This window comes from Styela clava, chromosome 6, assembly GCF_964204865.1.
Source record: "Styela clava chromosome 6, kaStyClav1.hap1.2, whole genome shotgun sequence".
NCBI lineage: Eukaryota > Metazoa > Chordata > Ascidiacea > Stolidobranchia > Styelidae > Styela > Styela clava.
Window position 1 is genome coordinate 603077 of NC_135255.1, and position 17252 is coordinate 620328.

The 17252-nt window shown below is 35.0% G+C and overlaps 2 protein-coding genes and 1 long non-coding RNA gene across 3 annotated transcripts; all 3 read right to left on the bottom strand.

The window, feature by feature from the left end:
* Window positions 1-530: 530 nt before the first annotated feature.
* Window positions 531-6898, bottom strand: LOC120330896 (BRISC and BRCA1-A complex member 2-like). Its single transcript, XM_039397875.2, has 10 exons — window positions 6717-6898; window positions 6419-6504; window positions 5782-5941; window positions 5412-5547; window positions 3549-3623; window positions 2924-3033; window positions 2399-2572; window positions 2137-2219; window positions 1166-1319; window positions 531-918 (listed from the first exon to the last, which is right to left on the bottom strand). Exons 1-10 carry the CDS (start codon window positions 6842-6844, stop codon window positions 855-857), a joined length of 1170 nt encoding a protein of 389 aa, XP_039253809.2. The 5' UTR covers window positions 6845-6898; the 3' UTR covers window positions 531-854.
* LOC120330895 (dynein axonemal assembly factor 9-like) lies at window positions 6873-11229 on the bottom strand. Its single transcript, XM_039397874.2, has one exon. The coding sequence runs from the start codon at window positions 11216-11218 to the stop codon at window positions 7706-7708; it is 3513 nt and encodes a 1170-aa protein (XP_039253808.2). The 5' UTR covers window positions 11219-11229; the 3' UTR covers window positions 6873-7705.
* A 2002-nt stretch (window positions 11230-13231) lies between these two features.
* On the bottom strand, window positions 13232-15467 carry LOC144424446 (uncharacterized). The gene is made up of 2 exons (XR_013476720.1): window positions 14660-15467; window positions 13232-14374 (listed from the first exon to the last, which is right to left on the bottom strand). It is a non-coding gene; the product is annotated as an uncharacterized LOC144424446 (long non-coding RNA).
* Between the last annotated feature and the right edge of the window lie 1785 nt (window positions 15468-17252).

Genomic DNA, 17252 nt, shown 5'->3' on the forward strand with positions numbered 1-17252 from the left:
GATTAGAGATGGTAGTTGGCTTTCTATTTGTCTCTGGATTGCTTCCTGTAGATTTTTTTGAAAATTAGGTCCCTCTTGTTGATATGAAACAGGACCTATTGGGGAGAGGCCAGGGTCTGGTAGGCTTCTGCTTAGACGAGGTTTCGGCTTCGGCTTTTCGATGTAGTTGAAAGCAGCCATGTCAGTTTTGGAGTTCGACATATCGCTGATGTAGATTGTAAATCGTCAGTGATGTTTACTATTTAAGTTAGACTATAAGCTATTTTAAGATCTTAATCAAAACAGCAATAAAGCTTTTCGACTCTCGCTAAAGCCCTCAATAAAAATCCCGATTTTCACAAAACCAGAACCTAAAAAGGGAGCACCCCTACAACATGAATCCTAACCGGTACACACATACCATTTTCAGGTAGTGCGCCATCTTGGTGCGCATACTTCTGGAGGTCCTAAAAAGGAATAGTACCAGTAGTCATATGGTTGGGTGGTAGGATATTATTATTACCAGGAAGAATATCAAAAGGACCAAATAATTAATAATTTCATATTTTTATTGCATTTTGAAACAAAAACTTGCATAATAATACAGTAAAAAAAAAACTAAAAGATTATGAAAAAAAAAATTGAAAGAGATAGTCAATCATGTACTAGGGCAGGTTGATCTAGCGAAGACAAGATTTATAATTCTTGATGTGACCCGTGATGTAGAATGATGGATGGGTGATTTGAGAAGATTGGTAGTTTAATTCCCAATATCAAAACATAAACAGTTGCATTTATTGACAAATTCAATCTTTCTGCACATGCTTTGAAGTAAGACAAATATGGCAAGATGCACTACATGAGCAACTTCGCATCTATATAATTCCATTCTTCATGCAGCCAGTTTTGAAAGCTTCAATTCGTTCCAGAATATATGCCCTGTGAAATGATGCAACAAAATAACTGGATGAAACTAAAACCTTTTAATACACTGCTAATAGCTTTTTGTTAATCTATCTGGAACAGTAAACTACCACCCTATCTTACAAAGCAACATTAATGAGTTAACTATTGAAAAATGATCATCTTTTTATTTATGCAATATATGGTTGTTCAGGTGTGCTAGAAGAATAAAATGAATGAAAGATTTCTGCTCTACTGTAACTAACTACAAAGGATATCTAACCTTGCTCTTTTAACCATTTCAGAGCCTGTCCATCTAGGACTATAAGGATAGTTTGAATGAGTAACTTGATACAACTCTCCTCGTTTTGTAACGTGGTAAGCAGATTGAAATATGAGTTTCGGCTGCTCTTGTGGAAACAATCTGCTGAGAGTGACTGAAAAATACAGTGAAAAATTTACTAAAAATCATCACAAGATTAGAACATAAACATAACTTTCTTTGTAAACAATTTAGAAATAGAAGTTATTGGTAGTGATAAAAATTGGGCGCTCCATAAGTATGAGCACCAAGATGGCGCACAACCTGAACATAGTATGTGTACTACCAATAACTCAAATTACAAAGAAATATTTCTAAACTGGATGTTATAGAAGCAAAGTTTAGCAATGAACAAAAGTGGTTATACTAATATATCGATACTCCCAAGTAGGCGAACCAAGATGGCAGACACCAGAACGTAGTAGGTGTACCAGATTAGGGTTAGGCCCTAATTTTATTCTAATTTTCCTATTTTTAAGTTCTATTACGAGTTCTGGGACTAGCCAAGTGACTCCCGTAGTATTTGTACCTCAAATTATGGCCTAACCCTAACTTGGTACAAATACTACATTCAGGTGTCCACCATCTTGGTTCACATACTTCGAGAGTACCAATATATCTAATGCCTACAAAAATACTAATCGGATCATAAATCATGACTGTGAAAACTGAAAAAGTTGATACCATATTAAAAAAGCTACCGGTATGTCCTTTTTGAAACTTTTTCTGATAAGTATACCCTTATATGCATTAACTATTAAAAAGAAAAACAAACATTTTTTTCTTGATTTATGTCAATGTAAGTAGCATCTGTTTAATTTTAAGCGTAATATTTCCTGATACAGTATATCATGATTCTGCAATAATACAGATAGAAGACCGCTGTTTTTGAGCAACTATTTATACATGGAATGATCAGCTTAATAACATACCATGAACAAGGAAGTAGAAATCTTCATGACTGAACATCAGGCTAATCTTTCGAAAATCTTCTGCATCATACTCAAGAATATTGCTAAAATTTAAACAATTAAAAGAAGTGTAAAACAACACTTGTTATGATAAATGAAATTACTGTTTTATCAGCCATAACATCAAGTTGATCAAAATTAGAGATATTAAGTATTACAACTGTACAAAACATATAATTCTCATTTCTATGTTGAAAAATTGCAGTAAAACATAGGTAATAACCTCGAAAACTGACAGAGCAATGATGCCACATATTCTCTTCTTTTTGAATGTCCATTTTTCAACAAAGCCACTAATTCTTGAAGATTTTTATGAACTGATTGAATGTATTCAAGTAAAATAGTGTTTTGTCGACTGTAGTGCGGCAACTTCATGGCATTTCGACCTCCCAATACACTGAATAAGAAGTTTTGTTTTAACAAAGTTTCTTCTATTCCAATATTCCTGAACACTGAACAGATATGTGCTGAAAACTCAGTGCTAAATATCACAAAATGGGTTACTGCTAATAAATGCCAAAGTGTGCATATCAGTCAAACTCCAGCCAGTACATAGACATAGACCAATACAATTATTTTAATAAGAGTGGTAGAAATCTACCTATGAAAGTTTAAATTTAATCTTATTGGGCACTTCTATGCACAACAGACTATTTTAAAAAGATGATGGTACCTGGAATGTAAAAACATCAGTTATGAATGACGTCTGTGATTAAAATAGGATGTCAACAAACATAACATGACTTACTGTTCCATTCTAGGAGGCATGTATAGTTGGGGAACAATTTTTCCACTGTTTGCAGTTGATCGAATGAACAATACTGGTTGGAGAAAACCAGGATCAATGGGAGGTGAATCCTGAAAAGCATTTGATCATCAGGATCAAATTGAGACAACAACCATATAAATCAAAATCTTAGTTCAAATTATCTTATGGAACTACAACTGCCATTCAATTGTTTTATATTGACTAAAATTGTTTTAAAAGTTAGTTTAAAACGCTTAATTAAAATTTGCTAGCTTACAATTACATTCAAACATCAATGAAATATGTGATTTGGACACTTCAAAAGCAGATGTTAAAATTTGCTTGTTTATCAATCAGATAAAACACTCCACAACAATGAAATATATTTTGTAATTAATAGGTTGAAAGAGCACTTATCTATTCTCAATATATGAGTCATTCATGCAAATATTATTCATGATGCTAAGGTATTTGACAAGCCAGCCAAATTCAGTTCAATTTATACAATATATATATATAATGTATAGGCAATATCCAGGTTTGATACATAAAACATATACTGGCTCCCAGAACTTTTTCACTTCTTTAAACAACTAAAAAACGTCAAATTTCTCATGTTACAAACCTTGAAACAGATGTCAGGAATTTGACTTGAATCCAATTGGATCTGAACTAACACACTGAATGTGAATCGAGGTGACTGAAAACAATAATTCATGAAAATGTCAAGATTTAACAGTTCAGTGCTGATTTTATCTTATAACATGTTTATTTGGCTTTGGCAACCTCTAGAAATTAATTCCACGGAATACCTCAATGAACAATTTCAGTTGAACTATATATATATGTTCTTATGCACTTTGGGCATGGCATGGCACTCACTCTGGCGTCGCCAAACTAGTTGATCACTGAAAAAATACTCAAAAACGTATTTGTTTATAACATGACGTTGGTAAACACTAGAGCTCGATCGATATCACTTTTTGACGCCGATACCGATATAACGCCTAACAAGTGGCCGATAACCGATATGCCGGTTTTAAAAAAAATCATATTTTGAGCCACAAAATGGGCTTTTATTATGTACCTCGAAAGTCTGTAGTTTCATTTTGATATTTATTATCATTGCAGTAAGAATCTCATTTAACTAACTCCAGTTAATGCTTGAACAAATGTTATTCTGTAACTTTTCCTGTGACTTCAATATCAGTCTAGCCTTTTCCAGGAAAGAGAATTGTTAATCTGACGTTTTTAAACATAACTGTGGCCGTGTGCATATGTTGAGGGTGTTGGAAAATTATAGATTGATATTTTTTTTAAAGTGAATCGAGATAATGATAAATTCCTTCGATATTGTGATAGCATATGTGCAGTATGTGAAATTTTTAATAACTATGTTTCATGACTCTCAATACCTTATTTAGTCAATTATAATGGATTGAGTTTTTTTGTGTAATTCTCAGCAAAATGATAAACAACCATCAATCAATATTGATAAAACTGTTACCCCAGAAATTCAAAATTCAATTTGGAAAGGTCACAAATTCGCAACTACTTTGATGACATTATTGCTTTGAGCTATCTGTACCATGTTTGTGTGAGTACTCACCGGCTTCAACTCGATTTTATTTATAGAACCACCGTTTTCTATTGATACTAAATTTGCTTTTTTCTCATTGTGCACTCTATCGAAAACGTTACTCCTGATAATAACTTTTCAGTTATGATCATGCATGAAATGGCTAATCATGTGCCAACGGAAATTAGGAGAGACACCTTTTTAACGCAAAATGAAAGCGAGAGAAATATTGGGAAACCAGCAGTTATGCAGAGGCGAGAGCCGTTGAAGCACGCATCCCAGCGCTTGCCGAGTATGGCCGTTATATATTGGCAAACACTGAATATCGGCTCGATATATCGGTCGAACTCTAGAACACACCCTGTGATACAGTGCGCTAGGAACAAATACGAAGTCATTTGTATGCAATAAAATGCATAAATAAATGATGATGAGCCAATGAAAGCCTATACCAGGACGACCCCAAAGACAAGTTTCAAGTGTCCAGTGCGACCCCAGGTCAATATATATTTCATGAAACTTTAGAGCTTCTTTCACTGGCTTTTTGAATTTGGTCATGTTGTGGTATTAGGTAAAATAAGCTAAAACCAAACAGTGATGTCACAATAAGCACCTACAATTTCTATAGCATAAGCATAGAGCGATGTCTATGGGCCTGTTTTACAATAAGCCATGGTACAAACTGCTAAATTTAACATGGTTTGTCAAATCTTAGATGTTTTGTACATCCATTTTCAACCATACCTTAGCGACCCCATGACCTGTTTGCAACCTTAGCTACTTATCACTTCGACCTAATTTGGGGTCGCGACCCCTAGTTTGGAAACCCCTGGCCTATACCATCAATTAACGCAGAAAATGAGAGCAATGACAATGTTACTAAAAGTTTTGGAGCATAATTTTTCTTACACCATATCGATCTTCTTCCTTTACCACACAGGCATCTAGAAATGGATATTCATTTGAAGCTAGTACTTCCTCCACATTCTTTGACAATTTGGGATCAGCTTCCGACAATAGTTTCAAATGATGTTTCTTATAAAGTCTAGAATAAAGAGATTTATAAAAAAGTGTACCTTGTGCACTTCAACATAAATATAAGTTTTTATCAACAGTAAGTCAGTTGACTGTATTTTAGTCGTAAGAACACTCTTTGTTAAGTTTATTTAATTTGTGTCCAGTTTGTATATAGCAAAAACACAGTTATTATATGTTATTGAAGCAAAGAAGCATGAACAAAAATTGATCATGAGACAGCAAAACAGAATCCAATCCTCACTTTAAAAGGTCTTTTAAAACATTCAACAGCGAATCAGATTCCTTCGAATTCCAATTTATTAAATGCGGAATGTCTTCATAATCAGGATCAAATCCATCTTGATCAGATATTAGAAAATCTGGCAATTCTTCACAATCAAGTCCATCAAACAAAACTCTCCCTAAATAATGTAAATATAATTCGTGGATGAAAAATAAGCTTAAAAAAGTCACAAAAGCCCCGAACAATATTATTTATTAATAAGTGACCACTCTGAGATTTGGAATTTCGTTACCGATATCTGCATTGAATAAAATTAACTCCTACAATACAAATATTTTACAGGTGTCACTTCTGGGAGACAAGCTCGAGAAATTATTTTTCAAGTTTAATGGGAGTTCTTTCCATCAAACATCACAATCAAGGTCTAATGAAGACCTGACCTGTGGTGAATAGGGCTGGGAATGGTTAATCATGATTAATCTTGGATATAAATAAAGTAGTAGGCTAGTATTTTATTCCATCAACAATGTAGAATGGTTCATACACTACATTTCAAAAGTGGTATTGACCAGTGAATAATTTGTCTGTGACTTTCTATGTTTTGTGCCTGATAGGCAATATTTTCTGCAGATTACATGCCATAATATATACATACATTGTAATGTTGCTCCTGCAAATGGTATGCAAATCGTGAATATATCACATTCTTCACTGCCAGTTTCAGAAGAATTTTGTGATGTACTGAAAAGAGAAATAAAGAAATGAATACAAATGAGCAGTTAAGCACTTTTTATTACTACCAAGCAGTGCTAATGCTATCACAGGCAGCATAGTGGTCAAAATGAAAAAAATAAAATTATCTCAGTACCAAAGAATTCTTGACAAGGCAATCATGCTTGTGTTTTCAATAACATGAGACTAATTAATTAGGTCACAACACATGGTCATTTCACCTGCTAGTGAAATCCTTGAGAGAGGCTTTGCCAGCACAAAGATTCAAGTCAGCTTCGGTCAATCGAGATAACAACGGTTCAATCCAGGGAAAAACATCCATTTCACAAATTTCATCCATTCTATCCATTTATATGTTTTATTAATAATTGAGTTCTAAAAAATTATATATTTATAGTTATTCATCTCAAAACAAACGAAATATAAACAAAAATCTACAATATCTACAGTGAAAACCATACAAAAATAACCAAATTAACAGTGAAAATATATTAAAAAGTTTATCAAACAATTTGGAACAGTTAACAATGTCTAGATAGGGATGTTAATCAATAGGAAATTCAGAAATGTCTGTTCTGTTCATATTCAACTAAAGTAGAACTACGTATTTAAGTACCGTATGCTATTTCTGGTGGATTAATATGATAGGTACAATATAAATTCATATGGAAAAGTAGCAAGCATTTTTAACTACACATTGTCTGCAATAAACTAAGAATACTACTGATATGCACAATGAAATACATCCATAAAATTACAGTGCATAAATCATGAATGACAGATTTGAAAAACACTCATTATAGGTAAGAATAATATACAGTAATTAAATGGTGCACTATTATCAACTATTGTTCTCATAAAACTTTTATAGGACTGATAAAAACCTACTGAAAGCATGAAAATGTTTCTCACTACGGTATGTTGGTGAATTGCCAAACTGATTCAACTTCAGAGCGACCCTTAATTTCTCTAAAACTCGGGTAATTGAGTTGTTACCAGTGGCCTACATTGTGCCTTAGTAAACTACTTTTATCACATTCACAAGATATTGGACATAAAAAACTTTCAGTCTTAATGATAATAAGAAAACATTCAAGTTAACTCCAGCATGCAAAATAAACAGTCTCATATGACTATTTCAGGAACTCAAATAGCATCAAAAAAACATGTTTTATCAGATGGGAGCCAGTCAGGTGAATGAATGTAAATGTTACACTTCAAAAACATCCTTGATATTCTGTTTGTCAATTTCAGCATTGTATGCATCAATTTCTATGTTTTCATCTCTGAGATACTCATCAACAAATTTTGACATATTGGGATGATGCATCATTTTGTTGTTGTCAAACAAACTAACATAGAATGAGCCATTGTAAAAAAATCCTTCAGGAAGACGTCGGGTGGAATTTTCTTCATGAATCATCTGAATTTCGTCTTTCGTTAGATGCTGTTTTGTCTTGTGACATTTCTTACTTGGTTTCTGCCTCCCACACTTCCGTAGCCAATCCATTAGTGCATCCTTGTTCAAATCCATGCCTTGAAATTCCAGATAATAAGACTTTGATTTTGAAGTACTGTTCTTTGAAGATGGTGGGGTGGGAAGTGTTGGTTGCTCAATTTTAGCATTCAGAGAAACTTCATTCATAGCAGAAGCAAAGCTGACTTCAAAATCTTGATTTGGTGAATCTGTAAATGCTACACAACCACTTACAAAACATACCCCCCCAGTAGGTTGCTGCAATGCCAAGGAGGTTTTAAGGCCTCTTGAACGAGCGCAAAATGTCCCTTTTATGAGTGGTTGAGAAAATTCAAGGACAACTTTGGAAACGGAAGGATTACTCAATTTTGATTCATATCTTCCTAATGACAATGCTGGTCTGAGCATAAAGCGTTCCTTCTGCATCCTTGCACTCATGAAACTGTCTTCGGCCAAGATGAGTTCAAAATCACTCTTTCTTATCAATTTACCACCAGGACATATAAGAAATGCAGCTTGTTTGTTCATGCTGCGGAGAAGTGCTTGCACCAATGTTGTATTTTTATCATTGATTTCAGCAGCCTCAATTGATGGAGTAAAAAAAGCAAAATTGCTTACTACTCCAAGTAAGCACTGATCAAAGAACTTTGGGTAATTTTGTCGTTCTGTGAAATTGATAGATTTGGGCCAAATACAAGTTGTCACGGCTCCAAGTTTCATCTGCTCACGAATAGATATATCAGGATGATAGGTTATGCATTGAACGATCTCACACAAGTCAAAAAATCCAACCGCCAATACGACAATTCGCAGCTTTTTCCTGGCTGCAGCACTTGGTCTTGCTACATGTTTACGTCCAATAGCCTGAGTGAGTTGTTCCACTAAATTTTCCCTGTGTAACATAAAGAGTGTCTGTGATGTGTTATTAACTGGTCTAATAACAACCCATCTGACTTTTTCTTTGTTCAAAGTCACTAGTTGTCGGCTAATATTTTCAGCCCCTGAAGATGGCAATCCAGCAATCAATGTTACAGGTACTTTTTCATCCTCCATTTTACCATTTACCTCATTAGAAACAGAATTGTTTCCAAAAAGGATAGACATGGTTGGTCGTGGTATTGGTAAACCTCCCGCAACAGATGCTACTGTCAAATGAGAAACAAATTCTTTTACAGTAGTATTTGCAGATATAGCAGATTTCTGGAACGTTTCTTTGGTTACATCAAGATGCTTTTCATGAACATTTTGAATAATTTTATACATTTGGTCAAGATCAGATGACAACGACTTCATGTGTTTCAATATTCCATCTGACACAGAAGCATGCACAACACATGCGTAAAACTCTTTATAGGCTGGTGTACCTGGCATGAGGGCCAAAATTATACACTTACTCGCCTGGGTCAGTGAAACATCTGCCATTGTATTGATTTCTCCTCTGCATTGTGCTGGTATTCTTGTCCAGAATGTCCTATTTTCTGGCAAATCAAAATTTATCACAAGAATACAGACTTTACCAGGGGAATTGCTATCATAATATTGAATCCCAGTTTGTAGTAAGAGATCTTCCATGTTTGCAGCATTCAGATAAACACTTCCATCTTCATTAAACCGAACATTAGCTTTACAAGGAGAATACATCAGTGACTTGGAGCACACCACCAAATCTTTGCAGTAAGCTAATGACTCCTGTCCATCAAACTTGTAGTCAGATTTGACAGTCTCAAGCAGCCATTTTTTGTAAGATGGAATGTCTGATGTCAAGACATTAAAAGCAGAATTCAAACAAGATTGTTCTCCATCAATAACTCGAAGCGATGATACGATGAAAGTATCACAAAACACAATAGAACCAATTGCTTCACCGACATGTGAAGTTTTTATGTTTTCAAGAGCAACACGAATCACATTTATATTTTGGAAAGATTTTCCTTCATTGCTCCGAAGTACCTGGCCAGTTTTATCACATGATATAATTTTGCATTTCGCATCAAAGACCAAAGATCCTGCAACCCCCTTCGCAAGTAAATACTCAATGACTTTTTTCTCCGCTTTTGGGGCATCAAGTGATGATACATACTCAGAAATAGCAATGGAAGCACCTTCAACGCATGCAGCATACAAATTCACAAGGTCATTAAACTCCTTGTCATTCTCACCAGTGCTACCACTCTTAAAGAAGTATGTTCGAGTGCACACCAGAGGACAATTAGGGGCAATGCATTGCATTACCATATGGTATGGGAGAGACTTCCCCTTTCCTGATGTAGATTTAATATTTGTGCCCATTGCCTTATATTCCTTGCTTGATCCCAGAGAGCGTGTTCCAAACATCACATATGGTTTAAGGGGAGGGTCCACACTGGCCCTTTCTTCATGTTTAGCTATTTGGCCATGTTTAAAATAGCATTGGAGGGGTTCAAGAACCTGTTCTTCTTTCAACTGTAAAATCATTTTGCATTTCATGGCATTCTGAATCACATTTGTAGCTTCATACCAATGACGTTGAAATAATCCAAAAGACCGGAATATTGTGTCTTCAAACACAAATGGATCACACTGATTGTAAACAGGCAACAGGAACTTCCTCATATTTATTACTTTGTGATCAAAAGAAAAATCTTTGCCAACACCAATATCTTCAGAGGCATATGATTGCATGACAGGCCATTTTTTGACAGGTATCTCACAATTTCCATTGGTATCATTTGCAGTAACAGATCCACTGTATGAAATGCCAATTGTATCGCTCTTCCTCAGCATCGAAATGAAGCTTTTCACTTTGTAATTCTCTTCAATGTCAGTGTCCCGAATTTTGTTTTTTGCATCTTGTAATCGGCAATAAATCTGTAGATTTTTCCAGTGTGTAACATAAGGTAGAATATAGTTGTACAACAATGAACCACAATACAATGATACAGAATCAGGTCGAATGAAGAAGATCACATCCTCAGTATCTTCTTCTTCTAATCCCGAGTTTTCTAATTCAGTTTGTCGATTTGAAAAAAATCCAAAAGTCAAATAGTTTGCAAGTTCACGACATCCCTCGTTAAATCTTCCATCAACACCCAGAACTACAAGAATTGCATCCACTGATTCTTTCGAATTCACATTGTTTTTCAACAAATTTTGAACACTTCGAAGCCTTTGGCAACTCAATGAAGTTGAAAACTTATTTCTTTTTGCAATTGGTTTAATGATATCAGTCATTTTTAATTTATATAACGAAATCCTATATGAATGCATCAATGGAAAAAATATATTATTGAAAAAACAGCAAATGATACTCCTTGTCTGGACCCTAAGGTCATTCTGTCATTACATCAAATAGCCGGGTCTCATGTACTTTCCTACCTAACATACTTCTAGTGGGCGTAGCATGAAAAATTTTTCACGTATCAATCCTAACCCCCACCTGACTACACCATCCAAAAATTACGTCATTACGACGTCACAGTGACGTAATGGAGCCCTTCAAACTATACGAACTGCCATCCAAGACGCGCAAATGAGCACCCGAAATCGAACAGTTGGTTCTCTCGTTTTCTCGTCGCAACGATTCCAATAGGAGAGAGACCGATAACGTCAGTCAGTTTTTTATCGTCAGCGCCAATGCCGTTCGGTCGATCGTGCGTATATTTAGCAAGCTCTATGCCGTGATTGTGATGTCGTAGGGATTTAACTTTTGGATGGCGTAGTCAGATGGGGGTTAGGATTGACATATCAAAAAATTGTTATGCTACGCCCACTAGAAGTACGTTAGGTGCGAAACTACACGAGACCCAAATAGCCTACAACAACAAATCATAATCAACTGCATATAGGAAGAAAACCTTGGTGCAAGAACAAAATAATAACAAAACGATCTAGCTAACTTATATGTACACTTCGTTTCCAATAATTGAATTGAATAAACCACTAAGACAGGGTGGGCAAAATAAAGCTCACTTCACAGCCCACTAACTAAGTCCATTATCTGTAACTGGACCCCCTCAGGAATTGTTGTAAATTGTAACCGGTAGGCACTTATTTAGGCACCTCGAAAAAAAGGTGAAATGGACGTAGTAACTCCTAGAAAAATATTGACAATTTTCAACTAATTAATTATCATTTTAAAAGTTATTACGCCCATTTCACCTTTTTTCGATGTGCCTAAATAAATGCCTAAAAAAGTGCCTACCGGTAACAATTTATTATTTCTAAATTCCAGTACTAGACTCAAGTGCATCTATTGGATATTTACCCAGGCTAATCAGTGTGGGTAATATGTTTATGTCTCTGTCTTTTATTAGTGATAATTGCCATTTTCTTTATTTTTCGAAGTGCCTAAATATGTGCCTAGCATATGTGGTGACCAAGCGCGTGCGACTGCCTTTAATACTACGTTTTAAATATTGTTATTGAGTTTGCCCGTTGCAATTTGCGTTTTCAACATTTCATTTGACCATTTTTAACTAATTAATTATGTTTTTAAAAGGTATTACGCCCTTTTTACTTTTTTTCCAAAGTGCCTAAAAAAGTGCCTAATTTGCAAGTGCCTACTTTTAGTCCGTCCTAGGCCGCGAGCCGAGGCCCTGAAAAACGCCTAGAAAGTGAGTTTCGTAGCGCACATCAGGTAATTACCTGAAAATGATTTTAAAATGTTCCTTAAAAATTTAGTAACAAATATTGCCTTGTTCCCACTTCCAAAAGTTGCACGTTTTACGGAAAAGACGCTTTTACTACAAGAAATATGTGCTACGATCTGTCCTATATTCTCTACATTTTCGGCACTGAACAATGACTTCTGCATGACGTAACAATTGAATTAAACCAGCTGTTAGCGAGCTGATGAATATTAGTTATTTCTGCTCGACCTTGCGCTGAGTTGGGCAGGCTTTCCATAGCCCTGTTTAGTTATTATTAGTTAAGTTATGCTAAGACGTTGTTGAAAAATGTATAAGTAAATTATTAAACACTTGTAGATCCTTACCACGGATATGGGCCGTGAGACGAAACCATGAAAACGCCCAGAAAATGAGTTTCGTAGCGCACATCTGGTAACTAAATAAATTCTTCAGTTTTGTGTGAAAACGAACATAATGAACGCATTACAGCTTGTTCCACAATCCTGGTGCGAAATTGAATATAAGAGGTTCCCGGAAATTCAATAACCATAAGTTTACAACGCATACATAAGAACTATGCAATTCGAGAGCCCTACAGCACACTAACACAAATGTATTCCTGTAATGTTTTGCCTGACCAAAATCGGACTTCCTCAGTCAATCATAATTTATTAGGTAGATTACGAAAAATATGGCATACATGTAACCAACAACAAAAAATACTTTAATTGTGTGACAGGAGTCGGGAGTGACCTCGAAAGCAGCGACACCAACAACGCTGATTCACATTTGAGAATAAATTTTATGTAATAACCACAAGCAGTTTACAACAAGAACAGCATAAAAAGCTACATCCATTTTATAGAAGCTATCAAGTATCACATGATTTATTTTTAAGTAATGAAGTCACAAATTAACATCGTGAGCACGAAAACACAAATAAATCAGTTATTTCTCACTTAGAAATTTACCGCAAAAGTCAAGAAAATTAAATGAATGTACAATATGTACATAACATAGTGAACAGAAATATTACAATTTACAATTAATCTTTTTTTAGTTTACGTGGTTATGTATTTGAACAAAGGCAATAATATTTCTAGAAACAGGACTACGACACTAACAAATGTCCGAAAAAAAAACAAATGTATGATACTTATTAAATCAACTGTAATATCTAATTCACTTTCTTCTGAATTGTTTTCGAAATCCACTATCTCAAAAATCGACTTTTCCTCTATAGGTGTACTGTGATTTCTGCAGTCAATACAAAAACAAAAATCTGTGCAATTTAAGTTGATTTTGGCACACTTTCATAAATTATTTTGACTATTTTTCTTTGCAGTTTGCCAACTCAAGAACTGATTTGAGGGCCACATGCTTCTTCAGTGAATCATTGTTGGGTGGAGAGTATAATCCTTATGTTTGACAGTGTTAAATAGACGTGCCCTGGTTTCATTTACATTCTTCATATCCTCTTCAAATTCCTCAGCTTTATTTATTAATACCTCGTTCACCTCAAAAGATCTTCATAGTCGAGGGAAAAAAATGAATTGAAAATCTCAATGAAGTCTCCAACATGAATTTGATGGGCAGTTCCAATTGCAGAAAAGTGCTAAAGTATTTCAATATGAATAGCCCATCTAAGCTGTTTGCAACTATTATGATTCTCATATACTTTTAAGCTTCAAGACTTCTTGTTTAATCCATTTTATAGCACTGATAGCAGCAGGGATCAGAGCCTGCGTTAGGTCGGATTGGTGGAACATTGCCGTTTTCTTTTGTAGTACAGTATCTAAAATAAGGAAGAAAATAATATTTGGAGCAGCATGATTTTAAAAATACCCCTAAATACTAACTAATACCTTGAATACATAATGCATTTTATCTGATGTACTAAATGAGCGATTATATGCTCATTGCATGTTCTACAGTCCAGCAGTGTTTGCATACCATTACTAGACTATATCTACACTAAATTTTGATATATCACAGTCTGAAATGTCCTATGACAGTATGAGTATGGACTATAAACTATATTTTGAAACATCAACTGTTTGTCTACAACTTCATTTCTCACCTCTCAATCATTTCCAATGCTACCTTTCTTTCCACTCCGGCATAACTTATCATTGCTTCCCAGGTTCTTGTCGACTCTATGAATTTAGATTTAGAACAACCGACATTAGTAAAATTGATTAATTTCTTCTCTTTCACACAACCGTGCATTACAGAAACAGCCATTCATTTCTATTTCCAAATATGCTGTGGCCTATATAGTAGTATAAGTCTGCTGAATAGTCAAGAAGAGTCATTAAATTAATCATAAACATTTCATGCAAGCCAGAAAATATCGTTGTTTGTGACATATTATTCTAGGTCTAGCCTTCCTTGGAGTTACCGCACCGTACCTATTTAACAACGTCTTATGAGCTAGTGCTCAACTAAAATTGCTATTTATGGCAAGGATATACAAGTGTTTAATATCTTACCTATACTTTTCAACACCTCCTTAGAATAACTGGACTAATATTACCGGTAACTGAAAAAAACTATGGAAAGGCTACTCAACGCAAAAGCGAGCAGTTGAGTACATCTGATATTCATCCGACCACTGGGGATCCACCTACAGCTGACTAACTTGACTGTTACGTCATGCAGAAGTCTGCGTTCATTGGCCCATGATACCGGAAAAGCAGAGAAAATAGGACAGATGGTAACACATATTTATTGTAGTAAAAGCGTCTTTTCTGTAAAACGTGCAACTTTTGGAAGTGGGAACAAGGCAATATTTGTTACTAAATTTCTAAGGAACATTTTAAAATCATTTTCAGGTAGTTACCTGATGTGCGCTACGAAACTGAAAGATAAATGGCCTCGGCTCGCGGCCTATCCCGCTTTCAAGACGTTTCCGTTGAATGAAAACATTCTCGATAGAAACTTGCGCCCGATGGACTTTCCCCGAGCATCGACTTCCTTGTTTACTTCGTGACATTGGCAAATCAGCAAGATGCAAAAAGTGACCTAACAATCCCTTTTCCGCATCCGCTCAGACACTTTTCTCACTCAGACAGATTTTCAAGCGTGGTTGTAAACATTACCTCGCTTTCGCGTTTTTGAACTCTATTCGTTAGTTTTCAGTTGTGTTTCGGAAACTTAAATATAAATCAGATAATTCAATGATCACTCTGTCTTCCTAGGTGTTTTAATTTAATTGCAGTATTAAAAATTAGTGTAGAAATAGCTGTGGTAGACTTGCCTGAAATTGTCTACCGGTATTTTTAAAATACAGATTGTTGTATGCGATGAATCATAATGATGGTTTGAAACACATACCCCATTTTACAGGCGCCAACTCGCAAAATCACTCTTAAAATAGCCCTGAAAATTTTGCAATGGTAAAGTATATGGAGAATTTTCCGGGGGTCAGAGGTCGGGGAGAGGTCCATTGCTTTCATCAGCGTGACATGTTATTTAGGCCGTAAAGGCCTTTACGTTTGTTGTTATTTTCCCTAAAACGCAAATGTTCCACAAATTTGTTCCACGATAACGATGAAAATTATTTTGTTTTTGTACTCGCGCGGAATTGTGAATCCGACGTTCATCGGCGGCGAGTTTCTAAAGAAAACGCAAATTTTTTGATTGAAAAGCGGCAATTTAAAATACTGAAAATAAAACCGTAAACAAAACAGTTTAAAACACGCTTTTCTAGGCAGTGAAAATCGTAAAATTTCGTGTGCCTCTGGCACACATTATGTTTGGTCCTCGTTTAAAAATATATTGTCCCTAATTGAGGGCGGGATTTGCCTGATTATCCATTACTTTAATTAAATTGCCGTTAAAAATTTTTGTGTTAACATTATACAAGGTTTGAAACATCATTTTCTCCCGGGCTGTGAGAATGTATATAATATAATTAATCTAAAGTATATGCAATCAATTTTTATTGTGCTGAAATAAATTTTACTCTAAGATTTTACGTCACATTTATGCGTTTTTCGAACGGTTTTAATAATTCGAGTGGCGGCATTTTGATTGAGCGGAGTCAGTGTTACACCTCTCAAATTTTTTTGTCGACGCAACCGCAGGTTAAATTGAAAACAATTAAATTAATAAAGCAAGACATTTCAAATATGCCCGTATCGGTCACGAATTCATCACTTTGCACAACAGAAAAATATATTTTCGTTGTCATATGATGTTTAAATTATTTTTTGCTTGGAGGAATCGTGGACTATGGGCCATGCACGTCCACACACCCGCGAGTAGAAACGGGAATAGGATTCTGACCTGTTTTTAGTTATTTATCAGCCAAACGCTCAAGTAATTTGGCTATTTTACTGTCAAATTTTCATATTGACGTTTTCAATATTACATAGTAATTATGAAGAAATATATCAATAGAATATTAGTGGATTTTGGGACATAATCTCGCGCACGTAACTCAATGTATCAATTTGATAGAATAAGTAGGCTAAACATTCATTTATTTTACCACCCTTGTAGCCAAAGCTTGTGATCAGGGATGGCAATACTCATTGACTATTTTGAATACATTCTGAAAAATATATCGATACTGAAATTCCGAATACATTGTAAAATCCCCCACATAAATACTATTCACTTTTCTAAAATTCAGGGACATAGAAATTAGGCTTTGATAATGTTATTAT

Bases quoted from the DNA above. Each gene is read 5' to 3' on its own strand.
- LOC120330896 (XM_039397875.2), bottom strand. From the start codon at position 6,844: ATGGATAGAATGGATGAAATTTGTGAAATGGATGTTTTTCCCTGGATT. The intron at 5,548-5,781 runs GTGAGGATTGGA...TCTTTATTCTAG, and splicing joins GTTTTAAAAGACCTTTTAAA to ACTTTATAAGAAACATCATT. The intron at 919-1,165 runs GTTAGATATCCT...ATCATTTCACAG, and splicing joins GAAATGGTTAAAAGAGCAAG to GGCATATATTCTGGAACGAA.
- LOC120330895 (XM_039397874.2), bottom strand. From the start codon at position 11,218: ATGCATTCATATAGGATTTCGTTATATAAATTAAAAATGACTGATATC.